Raw genomic sequence first — 27,896 nt, forward strand, 5'->3', positions numbered from 1 at the left:
CCTTAGGACACCCTTTTAGATACCTGAAAACTGCTATCATGTCCCCGCTCAATCTTCTTTTTTCCAAACTAAATCAGCTCCATTCTTTCAGCCTTTCTTCATAGGTCATGTTCTCTAGATCTTTGATCATTCTTGTTGCTCTTTTCTGGACCCTCTCCTATTTCTCCACATCTTTCTTGAACTGCGGTGCCCAGAACTGGACACAATACTCTAACTGAGGCCTAACCAGCATAGAGTAGAGCGGAAGAATGACTTCTTGTGTCTTGTTCACAACACACCTGTTTATGCATCCCAGAATCATGTTTGCTTTTTTTGCAACAGCATCACATTGTTGACTCATATTTAACTTGTGGTCCACTCTAACCCCTAGATCCCTTTCTGCCATAGTCCTTCCTATACAGTCATTTCCCATTCTGTATGTGTGAAACTGATTGTTTCTTCCCAAGTGGAGCACTTTGCATTTGTCTTTATTAAACTTCATCCTGTTTACCTCAGACCATTTCTCCAATTTGTCCAGATCATTTTGAATTTTGACCCTATCCTCCAAAGCAGTTGCAACCACTCCTAGCTTGGTATCATCTCCAAACTTGATGAGCGTACTTTCTATGCCATTATGTACATCACTGATGAAGATATTGAACAGAACCGGTCCCAAAACAGACCCCCTGTAGAACCCCACTTGTTATACCTTTCAAGCAGGATTGAGAACCATTAATAACTACTCTCTGAGTACGGTTATCCAGCCAGTTCTGCACCCACCTTATAGTAGCCCCATCTAAGTTGTATTTGCTTAGTTTATTGGTAAGAATATCATGTGAAACCATATCAAATGCCTTGCTAAAGTCTAGGTACACCACATCCATCACTTCCACCTTATCCATAAGACTCGATAACCTGTCAAAGACAGCTATCAGATTGACTGACATGATTTGTTCTTTACAAATCCATGATGGCTGTTCCCTATCACCTTACCACCTTCTAAATGTTTGCAGATGATTTTCTTAATTATTTGTTCCGTTATCTTTCCTGGCACAGAAGTTAAACTGACTGGTCTGTAGTTTCCTGAATTGTTCTTATTCCCCTTTTTACAGATAGGCACTATATTTGCTTTTTTCCAGTCTTCTGGAATCTTCCTGTCTCCCACGATTTTCCAAAGATGATAGCTAAAGGCTCAGATACCTCCTATCTGCCCTAAAATTTAATTGTAGTCCAGGTCTAGATCTTAATAAGACTGCACAGTTACATATGCTGAATGTGGATCATGTTTATTCCATATTCACATGCAAAACTGTATACAACTGACTTTATAAAAATGCATCAAGGATTGGGAATAGTTGGTCAGTAACTTGTACCAAGATATCTAGGTCTAATCCTGAATAGGTAATCCTATGGAAGCTAGTATATCTGGGCATTTTAGCAAGTCCTGATAATTCAGCTTTAAACAAGGGTAAGGGTAACAAATTTCTTACAGGTACTGTCATATCTTACACACACAGCCCATGGGGCTCTCTGGGCAGGAAGTTGGCTGGCGGGGGGGGGGAGGGGGGGAGGTTGTGATACAATACCTGTAAGAAATTTAAGTGTGGAGCAGAGTGCAGAAGTCTGGCAAGTGTTGGAATGGGGAGAATTCAGAGCAAGGGGTGTGGATGTGAGGGGGTGCAGGAGTCAGGGTTGGAAGTTGAGGAGGAGCAGAGGGCAGCAGAGGCTCAGGGCTAGGCATTAGATGTGGAGGGCTCAGGGCAAGACGCTAGGTGGTATGTGGAAGGATGCTGGAGTCAAGACAGGGGGCTGTGTGTGGGGGGGTAGGGTGGTGAGAGCTCAGAGCAGAGTGCATGGGGAAGGGCAGCGATGTGTGAAATCCTCCTCCAGAGAGTCATACCAGGCTGTTTGTTCTTTCCCTTCCTTCCCTCACAGGGAGCAAGAACAAAGTGTGTAGCTCACCTTCCCCCAGCTCTCTGCGGCCCAAGGGAGAGGAATACAACAAACTGTGCACTTTCCCCTCACTCTCTGTGAGGAACAGAAACACTTGAGGCATCCCTGAATGCCCTCCCCACCTAAATTACCCCTGAGGGTGGGAGACTCAGGGTTGGGGCAGTCCCAGCTGGCTCTTTTCACTTTATGCTTACTGTGGCAGCCTGTAGCAGAGTCCTGGGAACTGGACTAGGAGGGCATCATGCTGCCTCCTGAAGCAAAGCGCTCAGCCAGCCAGCTCCTTCTTACCTGAGCCGTGCACCAGCTTACTTTCACCTACAACAAGAAGTCCTATGGCACCTTATAGACTAACAGATATTTTGGAGCATAAGCCTTCGTGGGCAAGGACCCGGTTCCTCAGATGCCACAGGACTTCCTGTTGTTTTTGAAGATACAGACTAACATAGCTACCTCTCTGTTACTTTGACCTGTGGCTTTAAAGGGAAAGGTTACTGGAATCCTAGTTACACACTGACTTTTTTGTCACTTCCCTCAGGTGACTCAGCTTTCCCTGAAAGCAAACCCAAAGCTGAGACAGAAAGGAGACTTCCCCCCCTCCATAAAATTTACTTTTTAAATGAAACTTCTGTTCTTGAGACCAGCTGCAGTGGAAGATTATTGCCTCGCATAAAGCGTGCGCTAGCAATTTAGGGGGAGCTTACCTTTCGCAAGACATTAACTTGTAACTGTTTAGGCACTGTCGTGTCTACATCCACTGTAATAGATAATGTACTTAATAACTTGGATACTACAGTGCGGGGCCTAGAGCTGTTAAGTGCTATATGGCGGGGTAGGAGCTGCAATTAGCGTGCCTGGCAGTTTTCTCTCCAGGGAGGGAGCTGTGTGAGGCTTGCTTCTACGAGGTTTCCTCTGCTCCCTGAATAACGCTACCAGGGCACCCAAGGAAGGCCTGCATGGTGCTCTAAGGGCCCCAGCCCTGCCTGCTTCGGGGAAGAGGCGCTCTGCTGTGCTCCACCTCCCAGCGTCACCGCGCGGTAAAACGACAGGCAAGGGCCTGCTACCTCTTCCGCCCTGCTGTCCTCTTAGGCTGCCGTGCAATCGTTCGCTCCCCTCAGCTAGCGCCTTCTTGCCTACTGTCTCCTACCTCAAGTATCCCCGCCCCGGAGCAGCTGAGCTGCCCTGACAGCCATACCGCCACCCCTCACCCACCAACTGCGCACTCAGTCGAACCCGCCTCCCCTATCCTCTACAGAGCTCACCCAGTTCCTCTGCGATTGGCTGGGCGCCTTGTCTGTCTGGCGCTGCCCTCTCCCATTGGGCGAAATCATGGCGCGGCAGCTCTAGTCCCCGCCCCTCCCGGTGCGAGCATTTGATCCGAGCGAAGAGTAAATAGAAGCAGGAACCCAAAATGGCGGAGTCTTCTAGTCCCGTTCGCGGCGCGGCGCCGCCGGAACAGGAGTCGTTAGGCGCTAGGCTACCCCCGGACGCTAAGGCTCCTCGGGGTCCGCCGCCGGCCGCCAAGAGGCTGAAGGGAGCTGACGAGAAGGGCCTGAAGGGCCCCAAGCGCGTCAACGGCGAAGGGGGCGGTAGCGGCGGGAGCAGTAGGCAGCCGTCACCGTCACTAGCGTCGGGCTACAGCAGCCCTAGCGCTTGGGGCTTTGCGGCGCTTCCCGCCGTCCCACCTGTCGGCGGAGGAGGCTTCGTTTTACCCCCTCAGCTGCCCCGCAAGCTGTTGCCGGCCACCGTCTTGCTCCCGTCCCCTTCTCACCAGCACCGACACCACAGGCACCGGTTGGAGCCGGCCGCCGTCGGGGGCGACAGCAGCAAACCCAAGAGGCCCAAGGAGAAGAGGGACAAGGAGAAGAGGAAGCACGAGGCCCTTTCGGCCGGAGGCGGGCTGAGTGCGGCCGGCAGGGAGGAGAACGGCGAGGTGAAGCTGCTGTTGCAGAAAGGTGGGTGCCCGGCGCTGCGATCTGCGGCCCAGTGACTGATCCCTCAGCCACCCCCAGCTGCCAGTTTCAACGCAGATGTTGGCATGGGGCGATCAAAGAGGGATGGGCAGGGCCTGGAGAAGGACAGGAAAGAGACTGCGCCTCGGGGCGGGGGGGGCGTGGTTGGCAGGTGGGGCTCTCCTGGGCATGGCCTTTGGGTGTCCCTGAAGGCGCTGGGCTGGGAGTATGAAATGGTTATAATGTGGAGTTACGCTTTGATCGAAATGGCTGCTTCCCTTCCACCAGGTAACCACGTCGGCTTGTTAACAATGTCTGTAAGGGAGTGTGCCCGCCTCCAGCCCCGACAGCGGAAGGGGCTGGGGATCCTAGGCTGGTAGTGCACGTTGGCTGCAGGGAGACACTATAGCTGTTGTGTAGGCTTTGTAGAGAAGACGGCAGCAACAGAGCCTGTCAAAAGAGGGGGTGTGGAATTAGCTATGGCGTCAGCTGGAAGCTGACAGAGGCCTTAGGTTTTCATACCTATTAGGGAAATAAGGGTGGCTAGTGGTTTGAGACCATTCATCAAATGAAACTCTTCATGCTATTGCAGTGGAAATGATGAGTATTCCAAGAAGGTATAGGCTACAAATGCTTTCCTGTAACAGATGTTTGTCTATTAATTTTTATGGGCTTTACCATGCAGTGGCAGAGAATACTGTGTACATCTAAACATTTAGAAGGTGGCCAGTGATCATCAGCACTGAATGTCTCTTCAAAATCCTTTGCAGGGGACTACCAAAATAAAACTTATGAGAGGTCTCAAAAGAATCTTAAGGTGTTTTGGGCTAACTTAAGTGGATGAACTTAACTATGGGGAGGCTCTCCTCTAATCTTTCATTTGGAGGGGTGATAGATGTAGTTGGCTACTTAAAAGATAAAAGTATTACATGAATTTGAGGGTTTACAAGCACCACTTCTCATGTAGAATGAGAAGAACATAGTCCTAAACTTTAGGAATTGCTTTTTTTTGGCTAATGCGCTAGCAGTCTAGGGTGCTAGATTAGTTTTTAGTTAGAACTTAAAGCTGTTTTAATAATTACACTTTGTATTAATATATTTTAATCATTAGTATTAGGCCTGGATCCTGGAAAGACTAAAAACATGTGCAGCTTGGATTTGCTTTGTATATCAGTCCTAAGCTTACGGTTACATGTGTGTGGAGGATTGGGGCCTCAATTGCTAGAAATTTCTGTCATTAAATTAGTGAACCAGACACTTAGTTGTTCAGTAAGTAAAATACTTAAGATTAATTATGAAGACTCCTTCCCCCGCCCCCCAAACTCCCACCATGTTTTAAAAGGTAATTCTTCACATAATTGTCTAATAGAGATGAAGTCCTGTCTGCTTGCTAGGAAAATGGGTACTAAGTGACACCCAACAATGTCTATGCTACACAGTTATGGGGGAACAAATTTGTCCATATTATTAGTATTGTCACAAGCATACATGCTTTTGTGGAAATAATGTTGCAATAGCAAGATAAAAAGTTTCTAAGTCTTTAAAAGATTGCGATAAAAATGTTTGAGAGGTAGCTGAGTTAGTCTGTATCTTCAAAAACAAGTCCTGTGGCACCTTATAGACGAACAGATAATTTGGAGCATAAGCTTTTGTGGCAAAGACCCGCTTTGTCTCATGCATCTGACAAAGTAGGTCTTTGCCCATGAAATATTATGCTTGAAATTATCTGTTGGTCTATCAGGTGCCTCAGGACTTTTTGTTTATAGAAACGATTTGTGTGACATGAAACTGAGTCTTCTTGAAAATATTGGTTGGCCCTTTATTTGAGATGCAGTAGCAATAGGTTTTCACTGGGAAACAACATGTAATATATGGACAAGCAAAAGTACTTGAGATTTGAACTGTAGAGCCTGTGAACATTTGTCCTAACCTTTCAATTATTGCTTGAAAAATCTTTGCACTTTGCTGAGTAAAACTTTGCAAGGCAAATGAGAGACAAAATATATCAGTTTTATCGGAGCATTGCAGTTTTTTATTTTTTATCTTTAATTTTGTTCTTCTTTCTGTCATTTCTAACTTTCTAAGTGTGAACTTAATTTAAGATGAAGCTGTGTCATTGTCCTGAGTTTGTAGACATACTACTATCCTTTGGCAGCATTTTGAAATTAACAAGGTTGGTCACTTTCACATTCTTGGTATTCAGAACATCCTGGACAGTATTGAAACAGAAAATTTCATATTTACTTGAGGAAAGTTATGAGTATTAGCAGAGGCACATATATACTGGAATTACAAGAGGGAGAAGAAATCCCAAAAGAGATTGAGGGGGATGATATAGTGGTACAAGAGTATTCTTTAAGCCCTGATTTTGATGTTGTGGGGATGGGGATAAAACACCTCAAGGGATGTCTAACATGCTTTCCAAGTCTTGAATTCTCCTTGTGTCATAGCAAACTAATGGTATAACTAGGGATTATGAAGCTCAATTTAAAAAGGGAAAATTTAGCTTCTGTGTTAGTGGTTCCCAAATTTTCCATACTACTGTGCCCTTTCAGGAATCTGATTTGTCTTGCCTACACAGGTTTCATATCACTTAAAATATGGGTGGGGCATCTCTTTTGTGTTGGGGTCCACTGACCTCCAGACAGTTCCTTTGGGGGCCACAAAGCAAGTGAAAAGCATGCATGCAAAACAAAACTTCGTAAATGTGATCCTAATTGAATTAAGACACTTACCTTACTACCTTCAATCTCTACCCAAGAGCAGAGGGGGACAGAGGCTAGTAGACTTTTTATGGGGTCCACCTAGGATCTGAGGTGGGACCAGAAATGAGAGGTTTGTTGCATCAGAGTTGTTGCCAGGGAACAGGATGGGGTTGGGTATGTGGGGTATCAGTGGGAAGTAGGGTGCAGGAGTTGGTTGGGGGCCTGGAAGGAGTGAGTGCAGGAGCAAGCTGAGGTGGGATGAGGCATCTGGGAGTAGGGGGTCTGGAACGGAGGGAGGCACAAGAGTAGCAGGTGGGAGTAGAGCATAGAAGGAGAGGGGCAGGGGATGAAGGGTGCAGGCTCCTACCAGGTGTAGCTGGGGTCGGGGGCTTCATGTGGCCTTTCGTGTTGCAGGAAAGTACCCTCCTCCCTGCCAGCACTGCACGCTACCTCTCCCATTGGCTGTGATGAAGCTAATGGGAGTGATGGGGGAGTGTCATTGCCTGCATACAGCACTACCCTTTGGCACCCAAAGCTGCTTCCCCCTGCCAGTCAGAGCCCACAGGCTGGATGCAGCCATGGCTTGCTCAGGTCAGGCCAGTGAGGTTGGGAATTCCCCCATAGTGGTGCAAGCCAGGTAGCACTGGAGATGCAGGTATGGGTCCTGAGCACCAGTGCAAGCTCATGCCACTGCTGGGTGAAGGAAGGCAGTCCACAAGCCTCACAGTCTGGATCCAGGCAAACCATAGACTAGACTTACATTCTGTGATCATCATCCTGACTTTTAGAAGTACTTGCTTATAGTATTGGACATAAAATACGCAAGAATTACAGCACTTTAGTACTGAAAAATTGTTCTTTTGTTTTTGGCATATAAAGTCAATTGGAATAGAAGTATTTGTACTTTAAATTTCAACCTATAGTGTATATAAAGCAATATAAACAAACGACTGCAAAATTTCAGTTTGTACTGACTTTGCTAATGCTTTTTAATGTAGCCCGTTGTGGAACAAAGTCAGATATCTCGGCGAGTTGGAAGACCTCTGTGCACCATTAGTTGAGAACCGCTGCTGTATATAATAAATTTCTGACCTGTGTTGTCACATTGTGCTCTGTTTTTTAGATGCTTAAAATTAGGTTGGAAAAGGCACTAACTACTAACTGTACTCTAAGGAATAATCCTGAACTGGGAGGGAAATGGAAGATAGAAGTCTCTCTTCCTAATTCCAGCATTTTTTTTAACGTGTATCCAGATAGTCTTTTTGGGAATGTTGCTGAATTCTGCTTTGATCTGTTTTATTGGAGAAATGGAAAATAGCAGTTGACTGAGAGATAGACAGAGCACTGGGGCTTGGTTTTATTAAAATGATTTTAAGATAATTAAGTGTAATACTAAAGATCTAAATATACCTGATGAGCAAATCTTGCAGTCTTTATAAGTGGCATGAGTTTGTGAGCATGTAAAGAAATTTTTCACCTTGTCACAGTTATCAAGAAAAGTTGTCTTTGCAAATTATTCTCCATGTCTGTTGGCAGTGGCCTCTCCATGGTCCTAATTTGTTGTGCAATTAGTGGATAATTATATTTTAAATGAGAAATTTAGTATCTTATTGATATTTTAAAAGTCAAATGATTTTTATCTAACCTGGTAAAAGCATAGAATGACCATCCTCATTTTTTTCTGAACAAAACTGAAAAATTGCCATCATCCTAAAGCAATAAAACAGATACAGAGGTAAAATTTTGGTGACTCAATTCCATGGCCAAGGTTGACATGATCTTTGAGGAAAATCTTGTAGTAGCCAAATGGGCACAGGATTCTGCAGTAGAATGCCATACTGTCAAGAAGAATATAATCAAGATGTCAAAATGATGCAACTGCCTTGCATTTTAAAAATCAAGAGACCTGGACCATAAAAAGGTTACCTTCAGAAAGCATATGTGTTTTCCTGTAGCTTTATTCAGATTTACAGTAGACTTCCTTCATTTAAGAAAAAAATTTTTCTTATGTGGATTTAAGAATCGCCCCACACACTCTAGGTTCATCAGCCAATACAAACCCCCCAGCCGGAAGCTGCTTCCTCAGATAATGTCTACACTTTAGTGAAAACCTGTAGCTGTCCCACATCAGCTCACATGGGCTGCAGGGCTGCTTCACTGCAGTGTAGAATTTGCTATGTTGTTATTAGAGAAGACAACTTTCAACTGCTTTCTGTCTTCCTAGTGACCCTGACTACTATTGGTGAATTTGTAATATCTTTTGTAAGCTCATATATACATTGTTTGCCTACTGGTCAAATGACATAAATTGGTTTTCAATTGGTTTTCCTTTCACATGCTCTCCATTCCATCCTTAGGAGGTGGGTAGAGAAGATTACAAAAAGTGACTGTTGAGTGCTGTGGTTTTACAATTTGGATATTCTCTTTTTTTTTTTTTTTTAAGCTGCTGTGGCTTGTGGCATACCCTTACTATGGATGTTAAAGTTTATCTGCCTAACCAGTAAGCCTCATCCTAAATGGATGAGGCTTACCAGTTATAGTAAACCGGTATGGGCTCTGGGGGGAGAGGTGGCCGGCATGGCTGGAGCACCCCAACATTCTTGGGGCTACTGTGAATGGGGGCTGCTTCAGTATTGCTGGGATGCTCTGGGCTGAAGTGGCCACTCCTGAACCTGTTTACTTGATTAACTGTTACTTACTCTTTAACCAGTTTTAACCAATTAAATGAAATTGAACAACCTTAACTCTTACAGTGATACTAATTATAACTTATACATTTTAAAATTATTTACATATTTGAAACTTATATACTGGTGAGAGTGTGTGTGTGTGTGTAAGTAATATATAGGTGTATGCAAAGCAGTGATTCCTAACCTTTTCACTAGTGCAGACCCCCCAGTTACCCCCCCATTTGTGGACCCCAATTCTAGCCACTATGTACACTTGAATGAGAAAGGAAGCCATAACAGATTTTTTGGACAGTGATTAACTTTGCAATTTAACTTATTTTCTATGTTTTTTATTTTTTTTTTTCAGTCCCACTGCAGTACCCTCGCAGATCCTCAGGGTCTGCAGTCTCCAGGTTGGGAACCACTGAATTCTAAATCATATTAACTTACAGTCAAAATGGTCAATATTACAAGTCTTAGTCAGTAATAATGAGCCTTGCAGGGTCCTAGAGCCTGGCTGCTATCTGTAGCTTGGAAGTCTACATTGCTGTCAAACAGCCCTGCAGACCAAGTCAGCTGATGTGGGCCAGCTGCAGGCTTTTCACTGCAGTATAAGCATTACCCTGAGGGAGCAGCTTCTGGCTGGGGCTTGTGTTGGCCGAGGAGCCTGGTGAATGTGTGTGGTGGTTCTTAAATCCACATGAGATTTCTTTACCATCCCCCAGGCTTTCTGCTTTCCTTGTCCTTATAGAGATCTAGTAAGGCAGGGATTCCCAGCCTATGGGTCACCATTAGATTTTCTAAGTTTCACCAGTTGGGTGGTTCTGAGCTGCATGTGGCTCTTTAAGGGGCCATTTGCAGCTGCTGCTGCTCACTCCTCTAGCTCCCAGTCCTTGCCCTGCTGCGCTGAAATGGAACTCAATTTAATTGGTTTAATGGCTGTCAGGAGGGATCCAGCTGCTAACTCAATTAAACTGAGTCCCATTTCAGCATAGCAGGGCAGAGAACTGCCAGTGCTGCAGGTGGGGAAAAGAAGTAGGAGGGCTGTGGGGAGCCACACAGAGGTGGCGGCCTGGTGAAGGAGCGGTGGGGGGCAGCAGCGGTGCTCATGTGAGGTAGGTAGGGGCATGGTTTGGGGCTGTGAGAGGTTTAACCTGGGGGGCAGTTTGGGGCTGCAAGGGGTTTAAGCCTGGGGGTGGGTGGGGGGAATCAAGATTTATAGAATTGCCTTAGGTCACGAAGTTCTACTGAATTATCAAAATAGGCTGCTGTCTCAAAGCTTGGGGACTGCTGTCCTAATGTATTTGAAAGAGGATCCTTGCTTCTGTGGCCCTTGAGTGGGAGGTGAAATGACTGATGTGGGGGGAATAACTGGAGGAACACTGTTCCTTTGTTTGAGACTAGTGCACATAAAGTGGTGCTTTTTTCATCACAAACTGCCTCTTGTTCACACACACATGAACTTCTGTCTGCTTATCTTGTTAACTAAATTAAAATTAAGCCATTTCAAATTAACTTAACTCAGTTTTGCTGGAATTCAGTTGGTGCAAGATCTAAGTGGATGCATTGCCATTCCAGTATAACTGTTTCAGTTGGAGTTGTTTTCTACTGCTGTCTCATGCTGTGATGGCTCACTTCTGAAGTGAACTGTATGATAAACTATGTACACTCCACAGTTCTGGAGGCAGGGTCCCCTGTATCAGATATCCTGTATTTTCACCTCCTCCCTTCCACCCTCAAATCTGTTTTGCTGGCGTATGACCATGCTGTGTTTAGTGACCGAGAGATAGCCATGTTAGTCTGTATTCTGTCAAAACTAAAAAGCAGTCAAGTAGCTCTTTAAAGACTGACAAAGTAATTGATCAGGTGATGAGGTTTCATGGGACAGACCCACTTCTTCAGCTCATCACCTAAAAAATTATTTTGTTAGTCTTTAAAGTGCTACTTGACTGCTTTCATGCTGTGTTTGAGTGACTCAGATTTATTGCAAGGCACAAGGCATTAGTAGTCCCATGTAATTCCAAGTGGTCTTGTAAAGAGGTTCTTGCACTTAAATTTTGCTGAGAGGGGAAGGGAAGAACACATCCAGTATGGTCTCTCCAGTGCTCCCTGAAATGCTATAAAATACATGGAACGACAAGGCCTCTGGAAGTATGTGCACTATATATGTATGTTGGGAGGGTTTCAATTTTTGTTGAAAGATTTCTTTAATCCCACAGGAGGAAAGAACTTCCAAGTTTTAGATGGCCTCTTGGCTCTCAGCGTGAGCCTTGCAAAGCTTGGAAGTCTTTTTTTATGGAAGGGGAAAAAAAAAAGCCCAGTGCCTCTCTAAACAGGGGGTTATATGCTGAGCAGCCCTTATGAGAAAAGGGATTAGAGATATTTTAAATTAAATATTAGGGTTCTATCAGCTCTCTTATGGCTTAATTAAAAATGATGCGGTTTCTGTTACTTGACATACTTCTGAAAAGAAGTTTTTAATAACTTTTGATGGGTAAAGATACTGTTCAGAATTACAATAGAGGACCACTGTAATGCAAGCACAGTGAAGAGGTTTTTCCTCCTTTCTTTGCTACAAATTGGCATCATGTTATAAGGAAATCCTGTTTCCCTGCCATATTCAAATGCAGCTTAATTCAAGACCCCCTACTAATGTTTTTGGTGTGTCTTGTGTGGTGTGGTTTTTTGTGGTGAAAAGACTATCTGCTAGTCAGTACTGGCAAGCTAGATGGGGTCCATCTCACCATTTCCTTGGTCATGTGGCAGTAGCTTCCTCCTTCTGTCGTTGTAGTTCTCTCAGAATTTGTCTTAAGGTTTTTGGTGGGCTTGCCCAACGGAAGTAGAAAAGGAAATGGAAATTGCAAAAGTTGGGTTATTTCACTGGGGGATCTTGTCTGATGATCTGACTTCCCACTGATTTAGGGAAAATAAATTTTATTCTTTTCACACTCTGTGGAATTGGTAGCATGCCTGTATTCTGGTTGTGATGGTTCTAATTTAACACTTTCTCCTTTCATTTTCCATTCATTTCCTTTGTCATCTTATTCTGTGTGATGCGTCATTTGGACACTTCTTGACTCCTTTTGACTGAAATAGGAATTGGTGATCTTATTTCACTTTCAGAATCTAGATAGTGGGAATTTTCTCAGACTTTTCCAGTACAGCTCTCATTATCAATCTTCTAGAAACTTCTGATCAACCTTCTTACAAGTCATTATTTAGCTCAGTAGATTGACTAGTAGTGATCAGCAGGATATATTTAAGTGCATGTGGGGTGGTGGAGCTTCCAGACATACAGAAATTTACTTTTGAAATACAAAACTAAAGCTGAAAGAATCTTCACTTGCAGAGAAGAATTGAGAGAGTTTTTACTTCTCTTGAGGGCAAATCCTGTTCCTATTTTGTTCCCACAGAGTTGTCTTACAGGTTTTCTTTTGTGGAGTAAGATATAAGGGGATAGGATATGGAGAGCATTCATAGAGGTGCACACTAGAATCCAGTTCTGCATGCTACAGTGCAGCAGAAACTTGGGCTGAGGTGATTGATTGCTGTACAAAATAATTGATCGTTCTTCTGCACATAGTTAAGGCACAAGTGGCATAGTCGTAAGTCCTAAAATTGGAGTTGCTGGTCTTGTTTTCTGTGCAGGTACAGGGTCCTGTTTTCCTCCTTTCTCAATCCCTGCTAGAACAACTTTTGGGCCTTAAGTTTGTAAATTCATACCCCTCTCCAGGCTAATGCCTGCAGATTTAAAAAAAATAAACAGAGCATTGGTATAAATTTTTAGAAGTCCTGCTTTAGAACCATGAAGGCTAGACCCTTATCTTTTAAATGAAAGCTTAAATTCTTCAGAAACGTTAGGGTGTTTTACTTATTTGCCGTTGAAAAAAATTTTCAATAGTGTGCGCATCCAAACTGCAGATCTCTTGGAAGAGATCTGCTTGTTGGGAGTGTTCTTTTGTCATCCCTGTACACCTCGTTCCATGAGGAAGAGGGGATGTCTCAACTGAGGGGGTGTTCCTGACATTTGGCCCCATATGGACGGGCCAAATGCTAGAAAAAGCTTCTCCTGATAGAACTGTCACCAAAAGATATACACAAATTGCACACTGCTGTTTGCATCTTCTGTTGACAGTTCCTTGCAGTCTACACACAGCCTAAGGGAGAATTTCCTTGTTCCGGAAATTCCCCTGCCAGTAGATACATTTCCAGTTCCAAGTTCTGTTTGTTCAGGATTCTGTTCTTGCTCCTTAAAGAAACACCAGCCAAACCTTTAACTCTTCGAATAAGAAGAAAAAAAAACTTCCCGTATTCAAAAAATGCTGCATGTTTTGTTTGCATAAAAGCCCAGGAGGCCTGCTCTTCTGTGTTTGTCTGAATTTCGCATATGCCGGTGTGTTGCAAGCTTTGAAGGAGCGTTCTTAAACTCTTTAACATTCCTGTGTATCTACGTAACCAAATAAATATGGATGTTTTGAGATTGTTTTTTTAAAAAAATATTAGTATTAAAATTGATAGGGACTGACTAGGATCAAAATTCTACATACTCTTATTTTTATCACATTGATTGTCCCTAATAATAATTTGGTAAAGATTTCACCTAATGTGCAATGGCAGATCTTCTTAAATCAGAGAGAGGTCAGAGGAAAGGTACTTGGAATGTAATCTTTGACTGACTTCTGTTATAGGTTGCCATCTGGAAAACTAATGCTATATTTCTACAGGGTCCTAAAGCTTGTTGATCCCAATACTATACCAGACCAGTTAAATTTCTCTTGCATTATCCTGTGGATACTGTAGCGAAACAGTGGCTGCTGCCATTTGTTTGGGTGATTATGCTTTCAAGACAGGGAAAATCTGTCAATATGCATAACTTGTTTTATGAAAATTTTATTTTGAAGCGTGATGTATAGAAAGCACCTGATAGTCCTTGGTCTAAATTATGCAATTTGGAACAGGATGGTCCCTCCAAATTCACATTGCTGGAAGCCCATGAGGAAATTGTTGATACCAGCAGTGTACTTGGTTAGTAGATTAATTGCAGTCTTTTTCCAGTATTAAATTCTTGTATAAACAAAAATTACCCACTCCCTATCTTTAAAAAAAACAAAATCCACACACACACCTTCTCCCATCTTCCACACCCAAAATAAGAGCAGGCTTGTTTGATTTGGAGAGGGTCTCTGCATTTCTTATTTAATTCTGAGTAAGTTTAGTAGCTAGTTCTTGGTTTGTGGGTTGGGAAAGAACATTTTCTCCCAATGGGATTCTTTTATCTTTGGCCAACTTTGCTGAATATGCTGTTAAATAGTCATTTCTTGTTTGAACTGATTGCATTTCAGTGGTTGATGTAGCGTTTAGATATTATTATATAAAATAGAGCTTGAGGTTTGTATCAACATGAATTTGAAACTCTTGTGTTCTTCACAAATGGTGAACATGCAAGTGTATTGTGCAACTACTTCAGCCTAATACAACTAAACTTTATACTCCTTCCATTGTGCATTTTGTATGTGCCACATTTGACAAACTTTTTTTAAATGTTCAAAAATAGCCCCTCTAAGACCTCCAAAATAGATACACTAGTTTCCAGACCAATTGTTAGTCTGCACTTTGACACCCAGGTTCAGTTCCTTGCTCAGCCTGAGACTTCCTGTGTGACACTGGACAAATGGCTTAGTCTCTATCAGTTTCCCATCTCTTCCCTGTAGTGTGAAGTTCTTCAAGGATTGTATGACACAACAAAGACTATATGGTTCCTAAATAGATGGCTAGATTGATGTTTTCCCATGCAATCTTTTTTGCTTTAGAAATTCTGCCTTGAGAGACATTCATATCCCATAGTAAAAGGATTTATAGCCATATAAATAAAAAGAAAACAAAGAAATGGGACTGCTAAATACTGAGAATGCGGTTGAGATTAAAGATGATTTAGGCATGGCTCAACACCTAAATAAATACCTTGTTTTGGCTTTCAGTAAGAGTAATGACTTTAGGGATAGTGTCAAGATGGCTGGTGGAAATGCGGATATGAAAGTACCAATTTGTACATCTGATGTGGAAGTCAAATCAGGCTCCTAAAAAGAAGTAAATTGAGAGAGGATGGGACTGGTCGTCACTTCCAAGAATATTAAAGGAATTGGCATATGAAATTGCAAGTCCAATAGGAACAATTAGTAACGAATCTGTAAATTCAGGGATTATACACTTAGGACGATTGCTTATACGCTACCAATTTTTAAGAAAGGGATAAAGTGATATGGGAAACTAGAAGGCTGCTAGTTTAAAATTAAGTGCATGCAAAATCTTAAGACAAATTTTGAAAGAAATAAAGAACAGAGGAAAAGTAATTGCAATAAAATATAACGTGGTTTTACAAAATATAGATTGTGCTAACCTGTTTTTGCCCTTGAGAAGAAAATTAACCTTTATTGAAATGCAGTAGCTCTAATCTACATGTGTTTCAGTAAGATATTGATATAGCTCCACAGGAAAATTACTAGTTACTCACATTAATCTCCATTTTTTCCAATGTATTACAATGGGTAATATGAAAAGGTGAACTGTCAAGCTGGAGGAGGGTTACATTTGGAAAACATTGAAACTTGTAGAAATAGAAGTAAGATGAAATTTAATGATGCAAAATGCCATGTGCTCTTAGAGATTGACAACAGCAATTTTTACTTTAAGCTGGGGATATATCAGTTGGAAGTGACGGAAGAAATACTGGGGTGCATACAGGAAGACTATGAGTAGGACTTTGTTTCTGTCTGGAGGTCATAGAAGTCACAGATTCTGCGACTTTCTGTGACCTCCATGATTTCTGTAGCAGCCAGTGTGCATTACCCCGGGGCTGCCCAGGCATCTGACTCCAAGAATAGCTATCCAGCCATTGCTGGAACAGCTTTGCAGTTAGCTTCACTGACTGCTGGCAGCTGATGGCTCTGCTTCCCCTTGAGCAGTGGATCTCCAAAGCTCTCCTCCAGCAGTGACCCCCTCCCCTAAGCTTTAGTCAGGGGTATTTATAGTAAAAGGAATAGGTTACGGGGTGTGAATTTTTGTTTATTGCCTATGCCTTGTGCATGACTTTTACAGAAATACCCATGGCTAAGTTGTAGCCTTTACTATGAGCCACTGATGCAATGCAGCTATTTAAAAAAAGCTGATGTGATCCTGTGATTCATCAGGCAAGATATTTTCAGTGGAGATTGGGATGTTTTATTGTTCTCTCTATGCTCCCTCTAATCTGTTTTCCATTGGTGTTCTAATAAATTTTTCTCAATTCACTGAAGCATATATAAATGTGCACCACCAGTAGAAACAAACATCTAGCTGTGGGTGCTCAGCTAGGTAGCATTTGACTTTCTCCTGAACTGCTGTCCAAGCACAGAGTTTACAGGGAGCACTGGTTAGTACCAATATAGAAAGCACTGTTGATCTAATTTAGAGTACAGAGTACAGTTCTGGTTTCCGGTGTTTAACAAAGATGAATTCAAATTGGAAGAAGTACTGTGATGGTGAGAGGAATGAAAAACTTACCTTTAGAGAGTAGATTGAAAGCTTTGCTTGTTTGGCATACTCAAACGAAAAACTGAAGGGAGTTATGATGATTTGGTATAAGTACATCAAAGGGATAAGTATTGGAGAGGGAGAGGAATTTAGCTTTCGTGGTAATACAGGAACAAATGGATATAAATTGGCCATCAACAAAGATCTGAAATTAGATGAATATCTCTTATCAGAGGAGTGAAGTTCTGGAACAGCCTTCCAAGAGGAGTAGTGGGGACAAAAATCTTAGGTGGCTTCAAGACTGAGCTTGATAAGTTTTTATGAAGGAAGTGATTGGATTGATTACATTGGAATATAGTTGATCTGCAACTACAGGGTAGTTACACTGGCCTGTCATTAGTCCATAACTAAATATTGTCTATGCTGGGTCTGTTCCTGATGGGGAAATATCCTGTGATGTGGATTTTTTTTTTAATTTAATTTTTTTGGGATTCGGGGACACTTTGTCCAGGATGTTGTGTGTCTTCTGTTTAGGTGGTAAACTCTATAAAACAGATGCTGTATGTAGACAGAGGAACAGAAGCCCTGACTGTGTGGAAGCTAAGCTCATTTAGGGCCTTTAGGCATTGGTGTGATAAAAATAATAAATAATAATGCTGAAAACTGGACAGAGTGAAACTTCCATGTGACAGCTTCAAATGTTTTAATCTCTACTGTTAGTCCATGTGGAAAGTTTTTACTACAGGTTCCACCTCCCCGGTTCAGCATGGTTGGGCATGATTGGTCCCAGACAAGAGAATTTGCCAGAACGGGGAAGGTTCCCTGCCATGGGTCCCCAAGCCACCCCTTTCCTCCACTGCTGGACTGCTTTTCCCCCACCCCCGGCTGTACTTGTCCAGGGCCTGGCGTGTGGCTGCTTCCGGACTACCACCCATGCCCTGGGGCTGCCAGGGGAAGCTGGTTGTGGCCTACACTGGGGATGCAGCTCCTCCATCCCTCTGTGGCTTCCTTGAGACCTGCAGGGCTGCCAGGAGAAGCCGAGGTTAGCTACATCCCTGGCCTTGGGAGGAGAGAGGGGGGCTTGTGAAGTAAGTCAGCTTCTCTAGTTCTGGCTCTAACCCAAGCCTGGGGGAGGAGGTAGAAGGAGCTTCTGGGGAAAGCTGGCTCCAGCCCATTGCTGATGACTCAAAACTCATGCTGTCCCTCTAGGGCTGCTAGAGGAAGATGGACTCAGCCTCATAGGGCTGTGGGGGAAAGTAATGGGTGTGCACAGGGAAAGTGACTGTACATGTACCTCTTAACGCATGCAGGGTGGCTGAGCTAAGATTGACACAGTTGGAAAGTCAGGATCAGAGGACTAAAGAGCAGGAAAAGAGTCCACAGAAAAGAAATTCATGAGGGAGGTGACACTGCTCCAATCCACAGCAGGAAACTTCACTCACAAGCTGGTCAAGGAGGATGCTGAGATAGGTGGTGTTGGTTAGGCCAAGGACTGTGGCCTGGGAAGAGCTACAGAGACATTGCCAGTGGGGGAATACCACGATGAGCTCTATTGGATTCTTAAAGGGATTGAGCCTGAAAAGGGCTAGAGGGCATTACTGGAAGATCACGTTGGATCATATATTATGGAAAGGGTTTGCTTAATTTTTCCACTTGTACAAAGTGTAACTCAGCCTGATGAGCATGGTAGGTGGGGGCACTGTGATTTGAGAAATGTAGGGAAAGGGCAGGCATGTACACATTTGATGAAGGTGATACTCATAAGAGGTGGGTGCCAGCCTATTACAGGAATAAATTTGTTTAAACTTCGGAGAGTTGTTACAAATGTCAAAGAGCAGTAGTGTTCTTCAGTCCCCATTATACTGTAGGTCGGAGTCAGCAACCTTTCCAAGGTGGAGTGCTGAAATCTGACCTTTTGACCTATATGCATGGTCAGAGTGCCAATGGTACTTTTTCAAGTCCCTAGTCCTACTTACAAGAGCCTCATTAATAAATAAAGATGCAGCACGTTACTGTTTTGGTCAGAGTTTGGCAACCAGAATAGCAAAAAGAGCCTTTTTTTTTTTTTTTAACTTGATAAAAACTCAATTCGAGAGATACAGTGCATGTGAATACGAGACAGTCCTTAATAAATAGTGTCAAACCATACTTTTCTGTAACCCCTATTTTAAGAACATTGCATACCTAATGTTTTGTAAATGTGATACATGTTTACTGCAGGACATTCACAAACTTAACATTCTTTTCCTCACACTTTACATGGGTGTATTTGTACTATTATCTCCTGACTTTCACTCCTGGACCCACTTTAATTATGCCCATTTTACTTAACGTTTAATTTCAACTTTCTTTTTTAAAATGCGTGTTGCCCTTCACAGCAGGAATGCCACAAGCTTCATTTTCATTTTCAAAATTAAGACTTTATTAGCAAAACACAGGTACGGTATTATATCCCGCAATGTGCATATTAAAGGGGGAGTTTTCCAGTGTTTCAAGATCACGTTGTTTGCTATTGAGATATTAGTTGTTCATTGTTGGGATTTTAAAGTTCACTGTTTATTGAAAATAATAACTTTCTTTTTAACTTTGTTAGTGTTGCTAGCCACAAAGAAGTCCTTTAAATAGCTGCATGTGGCTCCAGAGCCACAGGTTGCAGACCGTGGTTTAAGTGATGTTTGAGAGCATTAGCTGGTCTTTCGTTAATCCACAGACATTGAGCAAGCTCCTGGTTGCGTGTGGGAGGAGTGGCAGGGCTGAGCTCTTGCCTCACGTGCCAATGAAAATAGGCTTATGTACTGTGTGTGCTGGGGGTTGCTGACCTCTGGTGTAGGTTAATATGAGGAGAAGCCATATATACAGAGTGTGAAATTTTAAATCTGAATGGAATGTAGGTGTCCAAAAACTGGACATACTATAGACTGTGTATCATGTTGTCTCCTGTTGGCTGTTGAACAATGTTCCTGTGACAAACGCATCAGTAGTATACCTAAAATACATATGGAAAATACTGAAGTATTTAAAGTTCCTTAATGCTGTTCAGTGGGGAGAAACAAGCTGTGTCTATCGGACTCAATAGAAGTCATTTTAGGAACCACTGGAGCGGATACCTTTTTTTTGTTGATCCATTTTAACCTTAGTTTATTTTTAAGGCTCCAAGTGTGACTTTTGATGTGATATGGCAAAAATGTCAGACCTTGCAAATATATTTGCAGTATTTTCATAGAAAATAGTACTTGTTTTCTTGCATTTGTTGTTGGCATGTTACCTGAGGTCCTGTATAGCAGAACTTTCATATGTAATATTTTGTGTGCCTCTTGTGACATCATTAAATGTAGTATAACTGACAGTTTTCCAAAAGGCACTGGAACATCAGGGCTTAAAATGTTATTGGAATTTTTCATCACAGCTACAGTTTCAAAGTTAATGCTCATTTTCTTCACACAGTATTACAATTCAATCTTAATCCTTTGGAAAGAACACAATGGTACGTTGGGAGGAAAGAAACAAATATACTTTGACTATTTTGATCTCCATTGAATATTTTTTGTTTTTATTTTTGTATGTGGAGTGGTATTTGGGAAATTTAGTGTTCAATGATTAGTCTTTAATAGAACTGTTGTGTAAAATGTTGAAATAGTTGAGTTCATCACTACAATTTAAATGAGAATGTAAGGTAACTAAAATGTTGACATGCAGCATTTGTTATAGACTATAGGGCGGGAAAGGACAATGTTGTTAATTTTCTCTGACCTCCAGTATAAGCGAGGCCACAGGACTACATCTGATTTCTTGGTAGAACTAGAGTATGTGCTTTAAAAATTACCATTGGGTATCTCAAATGGATCTGAGGACTCACCATTTGAAAGAACAAAGCCAGTCATGTCATTGTGGAACAGGTGTATGAGGTTAACGAATCTTCTCGGGCAGTCAAGTTTTGACAGGATGATCCACAGGGCTTCTCTCGTGGTGTCAGACTCCTGGGTCAGGTCTATAAAGACAGCGTACAGATCCAAGTTCTGCTTTATGTACTTTTTCTGGACCTGATGAACAGCAAAGATCCATGTCACTGGTGCTGCAGCCTGGGTGAAAACCACACTGTGCCTCTGGTAGGTTCTCCTCTGAGATGCTGATGTTCAAACGGTTGAGGATGATTCAAGCCAAGATCTTCCCAGCAGTACAGAGAAGGGAGATGCCGCGGTAATTTGCAGTCAGCTTTGTTGCCCTTGGTCTTGAGGAGTGAGATGATGGTGGCATGCTTAAAGTCTTTGGGCATGTCTTCTTCCCAGATGCTGTTCAGGATGTTGTAAGAGACTTCAAGTGACACTGGTCCTGTCGCTTTGAAAATTTCAGCATCCATCCCAGGGGCTTTGCCAGAGCTGGTCTGGCTGATTGCCTTTTTGACCTCATCCATTGTAGGGGGCAGGTCACGACTGTCTCTTGTGGGTTTCTGAGGCCTAGGGCCCCAGGGTCGACAGTGGAGTGTCTGTTGAGAAGGTTGCTGAAGTGCGTTCTCCACCTATTGTTGATGCTGTTCTTCTCCCGCAGAAGGGTCATGCCATCTTTAGCCAGGAGAGGTGTAGTACTTGGCTCTGAAGGTCCATATATGGCTTTGATAGCGCTGAAGAACATCTTGGAGTTCTTGGTGTCGGCGTAGTATTGGACTTTTTACTCTCCCACCACTCATCTTGCATTTTGCGAAGTACTGTTTGCGCCTGGCTCTGAAGGTGTTTGAAATGATCGTGTTTGGAGATTGAGGACTGATCGTTTTGCCATAGCAGAAATGCGTTTTGCTTTTCCTCTAAGATCTTCATGAGGGCCTCGTCCTTTTCATCAAACCAGTCTTGGTGAACTCTCTTTTTCAGTCCTAGCATTGACTTGGTTGACTGTCACCAGGATTTTGAACTGGTCCCACTTTTGTGTTGGGCCTCCAGTCAGTGGTCCATGGAAAGTCAACACCTCGTCAAGGCAGGCTGCTAATTTCTCACGATGACCAGTATGTTGCAGCTTCCCGATGTTGGAGGGTCGGACAACCTTGAGATTCTTGCAGTGCGGTGGTGTGATGTGCAGCATAAGGACTGATCTGACGAGTCTGTGATCAGTCCAGCACTCAGCTCCCCTCATGATCTTAACATCTCAAATGTTCCGCCTGCGACTGATGATATAGTCAGTCAGGTGCCACTGTTTAGAGCTTGGTGAATCCATGGTGGTCTTGTATTTATCGGCTTTGCTGAGGAGAGTGGTGGTAATTGTCAGCTTGTTTTCTGCACACAAGCTCAGCAGAAGGCAGCCATTGGCATTCATATTACCAACACCATGATGCCCCAGCACCCCTTTCCAGGTCCTACAGTCCTTGCTGACCCTGGCATTGAAGTCACCCAAAAGGAGAAGCTTGTCACTAGGAGGAGTTGCTTTCACAAGCTGGTCAAGGTCCTCATAGAAACACTCTTGCTTTCTTGCTGCTAGTCAGTGTGGGGGTATAAGCGCTGATGACTGTAACGTGGCAAGAGGTGTTGAGGGGGAAACGGAGCTTGATCAGACGCTCACTGATGCAAGTTGGTAGGTCAGGAAGCTGGTGCAGAAGTGATGTCTTGATGGCGAGTCCCACTCCGTGGATTCTGTCTTCATTTTCTGGCCTGCCTTTCCAGAAGAAGGTGTAACCTCCTTTTGGCTCGCAGATGGATCCTTCCTCTGCCAGTCTAGTCTCATTCAGAGTGGCTATGTCAGCGTTATAACATCCCAGCTCTCTTGCTATGAGGGCTATTCTTCTCTCAGGCCTCATAGTATTCTCCCTGTCCTAGATGGTGCAAACATTCCATGCTACAAATATCTGTCTTGTCACAGTTTTTTCAACTGCTGTGAGGGTAAAACGGCCAGCTGCAGCATGCTGGCTATTTTGGGTTGGGACGAGCAATTTTTGGGACACCTTTTCTAGTCCCTTCCCTCATTGTGAGGGTGAGCAGTGCTGTTCCTAAAAAGACCTGCTCAGTCACGTTATATGCTACTGAACTCCTCTGTTGTCCCAGGGTCAGAGTTGAGCAATCAAAGTCCCCAGGCTGCCTACATGCAGGTTTGGAGCTGTCTCCCCCCAGTGGTCACCTCCACCTGCCGATTTGCTTCTCCGCTATTGCCCCAGGACTTTGAGGTAGACAGAAGTGATGATGTGCAAAGAACCTGTACAGGAGAATGTTTAAAGTGGAAAAGCCGTTGCACAGGGATAGTTCCGCTCTCTTGACCTCAGAAGCCTGGTTCCAGTGGTACGAAAAGTTGTCCCAGCTGGGACTTCCTAGGCTGCAGTGGATGGCCATGCCATCTTTGGTACCTTGTCATGCCCTTTGCTCTTCACAGAGCATTGCAGAACTGCCTTCCTGGTTGTTGGATCTTGCTGTTGAGCTCATCCATCCAATCTGCCAGAGCTGACTTTGCATGCTGGGATAGGTAATTCCCGATCTCACCGCAGGCTTCAGACCTGCCGGCTACCCTCACCTGTTTAGCCTGCCTGTTGAAGCCATTTATCGGGGCGTGGCTGCTGCATGCTACAGCTTCTTGGAGCCACAGGTGAGAGCTGGGTGCCAGGTGGGGACCAAAGGTGCATGAACTGCCCCCGAAGAGACATGACAAGTTCCCACACGAGAGGTGTTATCCCTCCCTGGACACCCCATACACCCCAGGGTTAGCTCAGTGGTTTGAGCTGCTAAACCCAGGGTTGTGAGATCAATCCTTGAGGGGGCTGTTTAGGGGTGTGGAGCAAATAGACCTTGAATAAATAAAATCTTCAAAGGAAGGTGATAAGTGGTCCTGTGAGGGCAGGGGGCTAGACTCAATGATGAAGATAGGTACTCAGTATATTAAGAATGAAAAACCAATTTCTGTACAGCAATTACCCATTCTTCTCATATCTCAAAACCATTTTAATTTTATCATGGGACAGGATCCTTTTCAATAGTGAGTATATTCTCAGAGGTTGTAGAGATAGTAGCTGCTCTACCTTCACTGAGAAGTTTTACTCTTGCCATATCTCAACAACTGGCTACCACTGTTGTGTTTTTTTCCATCCATGGACAGAATAAATTTTGTTTTTCACCAAGGCATGTGTGGATGTGTAGCACCAATAGAAACACACACTGCCAACTGTGGGTGGCTGGGAGTGCTCTGCTATTCAACTGGGTGGTACCTGAATCTGTCCCGACTGGCTGCCCAAACACGCAGCTTACAGGCAACATTGGTGGCTACTCAAGGAATGGTCTTATGAAGAGTACTGGTTTCTGCCCAGTAGGGTTCCCTCTAATCTTTTTCCGGTCATGGATGGAATAAATTTTATGTGCAGATGTGCACCACCAGTATCCAAAGTCATTGTGGGAGATTGCAGGGCTATTTTGGCTTATGGTGCCACCAGCGTGGGGATGACATCTTTTCTTTTTCACCGTTTTGTCATGGTGCTCAATTTTATTGCTAACATTCTTGGCTATCAGAAGCTTTCTCCTTGTGAGAAGTTGAGGTCATCCAAGGTGCTCAGATTAAATCCTCAGATATTAATGTCATGAAGGAGTTGTAAGGGAAGGATGCTTCTGGTGTTGGATTTTTGGCTCTGAGGATTACTCTCTCCTCAGATTTAATGAATTTTCAAGCTTACTGATATTCAGGATTGTCCAAATGCTGTTTTTTTTTTCATGTAGGCAAGGGAGGTGGTGATTTGGTTGTTTTACAGGCAAAGGTCCATGTTCTTTGCAAAATGTAGTTGTTGTGTTGATATGTGTACTCTGAGCTTTAAGGTACAGTGTGTCACTTTTTAAAAAACACATTTTTGTAAATAGTTTTATATTTCATAACATACCAAGCCACTGCTGTGTCCACCTTCAAGAAACTACTTAAGACAAGATTGTGCATAGGTGTTTATTTGTGTCCTATATTTACATTTTAAATCCATTCAGACTGTCTTCTCTCTGTTGCTAAACTGTGCTGTATATAGTGTACATCTCTGGTGCTTAATAAATAATGACTGAAAGGAGCTTTAGAGGTCAAGTTATGTAGCTGCATCTACAGGTTCCTAATGTGTTTGTCTCCACCTTTTAAAAATCCATGTATGTACAGACTGTTGTCAGCCCCATCCCCCTGTCACTTCATATACATTTGCAGAGTATGAATCTTGTGCTTTTGTGAAACATAATTTGTACGTAATATTAAGGTCAAGCCTCTAAGCCTCAGGATTGAATGCCCATCTGTGGCTGTTTTGTCTCCTGGGGAAGAAAGGTGTCACCTGGATTCCCTAAGTTAAAAAGAGCATGTAGGCCATAGCCTCCATGTGGGAAGTCCTCACCCTGAAACTCCCATCATCACTATACACTGATGCTGTGTCTAGGGAAACTGAGGCACCCACTTTGTTTACTGCAGGACAGTAGGAAACACATGCAATCTGACAAGGGGAATTAAATCCTCACACCCCACTTCGTGTCTCACTGCACTTTTAGTAATGATATAAGAAATAGTGTGTGTTTAGGAAGTACACATATACATTTTGTCCATCAGTTTCTTAGCTAGCGCTCTGATTAATATTATACAGTAGTGTCTTGATTTACGTGATGGTTGTGTTCTATCGACACTTGCGTAACTTGAATTTTGCATAAGTTGGCTGGGTGGCTTTTTCCCCTGGCGAGATGCACATTCTGCAGCTGGGGAAGCAACAGGAGCACCTTGGAACTCTTTTGAAAAGTAAGTCCTGGGGTTGGGGCCTGGGGCAGTTGGGGAGGGCTAAGCCTGGCCGTGAGTTGGGGCTGTGAGGGGATGACATGGGGTTTAAGCCTAGGGTGGGTTAGGGCTGCGGGGAAGGGGGGGTGCAGTTGAGCTGGAGTCGCGTGGGGGAACGGTTCATTGGGGAGGGGGGTGGGAAGGGAGCTGGAGCCCTGCTCGGGTGGTGAGCTGGTGGGGGGAGAGAGGAGAGTTGAACTAGGCCCTGGGCGGGGGGGGGAGTGTTGAGCCAGGGCCGGGGGGAGCAAGATTTTGAGTTGCACTTAACTTGTGTTAATGCGTGTTAAACACAACTCAAAATCGTGCATTTCAAGGGTTTACTGTATTTGAAAATGGGCCCTTTGATGCAAAAGCAGTTTGAGAGCCTCTGTCTTAGACTTTTATGATTACCTTAAATTTCTTTGTAATTTGGAAAAGGTTCTTGGTTACTTTTCTTTTTCTGAGTGGAACTACAAAACTTCAGTAGTTCTTCAGTTCTTTGTTTTACACAAGGGTAAAAATAAAGAATGAAACCTAGTAAATATAATCTTGAATTTAGTGGCATTACCATTTTTTAAAACATAAATTGATATTTTTTGGCTATTATCTTACCTGGTAAAGGAGTTATTCACGTTTTGGGTTCATAAATAACTATTCTGCATACGTAATGCTTCAGTTTTTTTTCTGAAAGCTTTAAATCACCTTGAATAATAACCGGCCAATAATGCGATCTGTGGCCCGTAGTTTAGTTTTGTCATCTTAGTCAAAAATCCTTTCAATTTCAGCTGAATTCAATGTGTTGAATGTGGAGTGGAGCTTAAAATATCTTAAACTATTGTCCATGCAAGTGCACTTTAAAATGTGGTACTACTTCAAGGGGTCTCTTCAGTCTTGTGCCAGAGAGCTCGAAATGGACCTCTCATGTTCCCTCCCTCTGCCTTTGTAGCGCTGAACATTTGAAGGATACATCTGTAAAAGGGGAATGTCACACACTGCCTCACTTGCCACTGTGGTAAGAGGATGACCAGGAACCTTACAAGGTCATTGGAGCTGGATTTATTAGAATAGATTAATTGCAATTCGACTGACATCTTTAATTATATAGTTAGTATTTTGGGTTCAGGATCTCATGCAGCCTTCATTCTGGTATGTTGGAACCAGAGACAAAGGAACCAGGGTTCCAGAGACATGCTTCTTGCTCAGCATTGTTTTGTTTTGCTTAATTAAAGTGATTTAATTTTTTCCCTTGCCCAATGTGCATCACTGTCACCATTAGAAACAAGTAGAGCTGCCTTCCTGTTGTGGTGTTGGGGAAGCTTAGTGGCTAAACAAGGGGTCAGAAACGTAGTGTATGAGACAGTTGTCCTCTGTACACAAGGCAGGAGCTGAGCCCCGCCTCTCCTCCCAAACAGCCTAGAGCTTGCTCAAAGTCATGCTGCCTGTAGATAAAAAAACAACCAGCTAATGCTACCAAACCACCACCTAAATGGTAAACTCTACATCTTTATTAATGAAGCTGTTAAAAGCAGGACTTTTGGTGACCTTGAAGTATCACCAGCACTCAGACTGTACGCAGAAGTAAAAGGGTCAAATTTCGTCACTCTGCATCAGAGAGGTTGTTGTCTGCTGGGCTAAATCTTTTTGCTTTGAAATGTATGGTCACTTAAGTGTAGGGACACCAGCTTCAGCTCTGCTCTCTGAGGGGATTAAAAGCCTGCAGTGGTGTCAGTTGCTATGAAGCCCCAAAGATTTACTCCTAGAGGAATTTTGCACCAAAAATTCAGAACACAGTATTTTTAAAATCTGCATATTTTGCCAAAATAATGCAATATAATCATGCCAGTTTCAAACAACTTGCCCAAGTATGTCTAACAATACAGACGGGGTGGGGGGGAAGATGATGGTATTTTTTTTAAATAGATTCCTTACTAGGCATATTAGTACAGAACTTTTTGTGGTGTTCATTTGAATTACAACACAGAACTGTGTGTTTGTTTTTTTTTTTGTATTGGTCCAAAACAATGCAAAGGCTTGAGGGAGTTGTTTACAGGAGCTGAGGGAGAGGGAAGGAGCCTGGTGTGAACTTGGAGGGTTATTGGATGGGCCTGGGAGAAGTATAGAACCAGAGGTAGGTTTCTTTCTGGCAGGCAGAGGTTGTTAGGGAGTTGAGGGAGCCTGCTGACCCAAACCTCCCTCACTGAACACATTTAAATAAATATTTAATCAGGCGTATCTGTACCTGTCTCTTTACCCTCCATGTAAAAGTGGCCTTTCGCCACCACCCTCATTCATCTCCTTGCTTAAGGCTGTCACCTTGTAGCTTCTGAGTGTGTCCCAATTTGTGGCCCCCAAAAGCCATTCTGAACCCCTTTGTTCATGCTGCTAGTTGTCCCAGTGCTACAGTGGACTCT

At 43.3% G+C, this 27,896-nt stretch overlaps 1 protein-coding gene across 3 annotated transcripts in view; it reads left to right on the top strand.

Moving 5' to 3' along the window:
* Window positions 1-3,269: 3,269 nt before the first annotated feature.
* Window positions 3,270-27,896, top strand: part of RSBN1L (round spermatid basic protein 1 like) — a 91,806-nt gene continuing 67,179 nt past the window's right edge. For 2 of the 3 annotated variants that reach the window (XM_075017158.1, XM_075017149.1), the window contains exon 1: window positions 3,277-3,884. In XM_075017158.1, the coding sequence (XP_074873259.1) occupies window positions 3,341-3,884 (544 nt within the window). In that variant the 5' untranslated portion in view covers window positions 3,277-3,340. Of the gene's footprint in view, window positions 3,885-27,896 lie in introns of all 3 variants that reach the window. The other variant, XM_075017165.1, reaches the window with a different exon arrangement.

This window comes from Carettochelys insculpta, chromosome 1 (assembly GCF_033958435.1).
Source record: "Carettochelys insculpta isolate YL-2023 chromosome 1, ASM3395843v1, whole genome shotgun sequence".
NCBI lineage: Eukaryota > Metazoa > Chordata > Testudines > Carettochelyidae > Carettochelys > Carettochelys insculpta.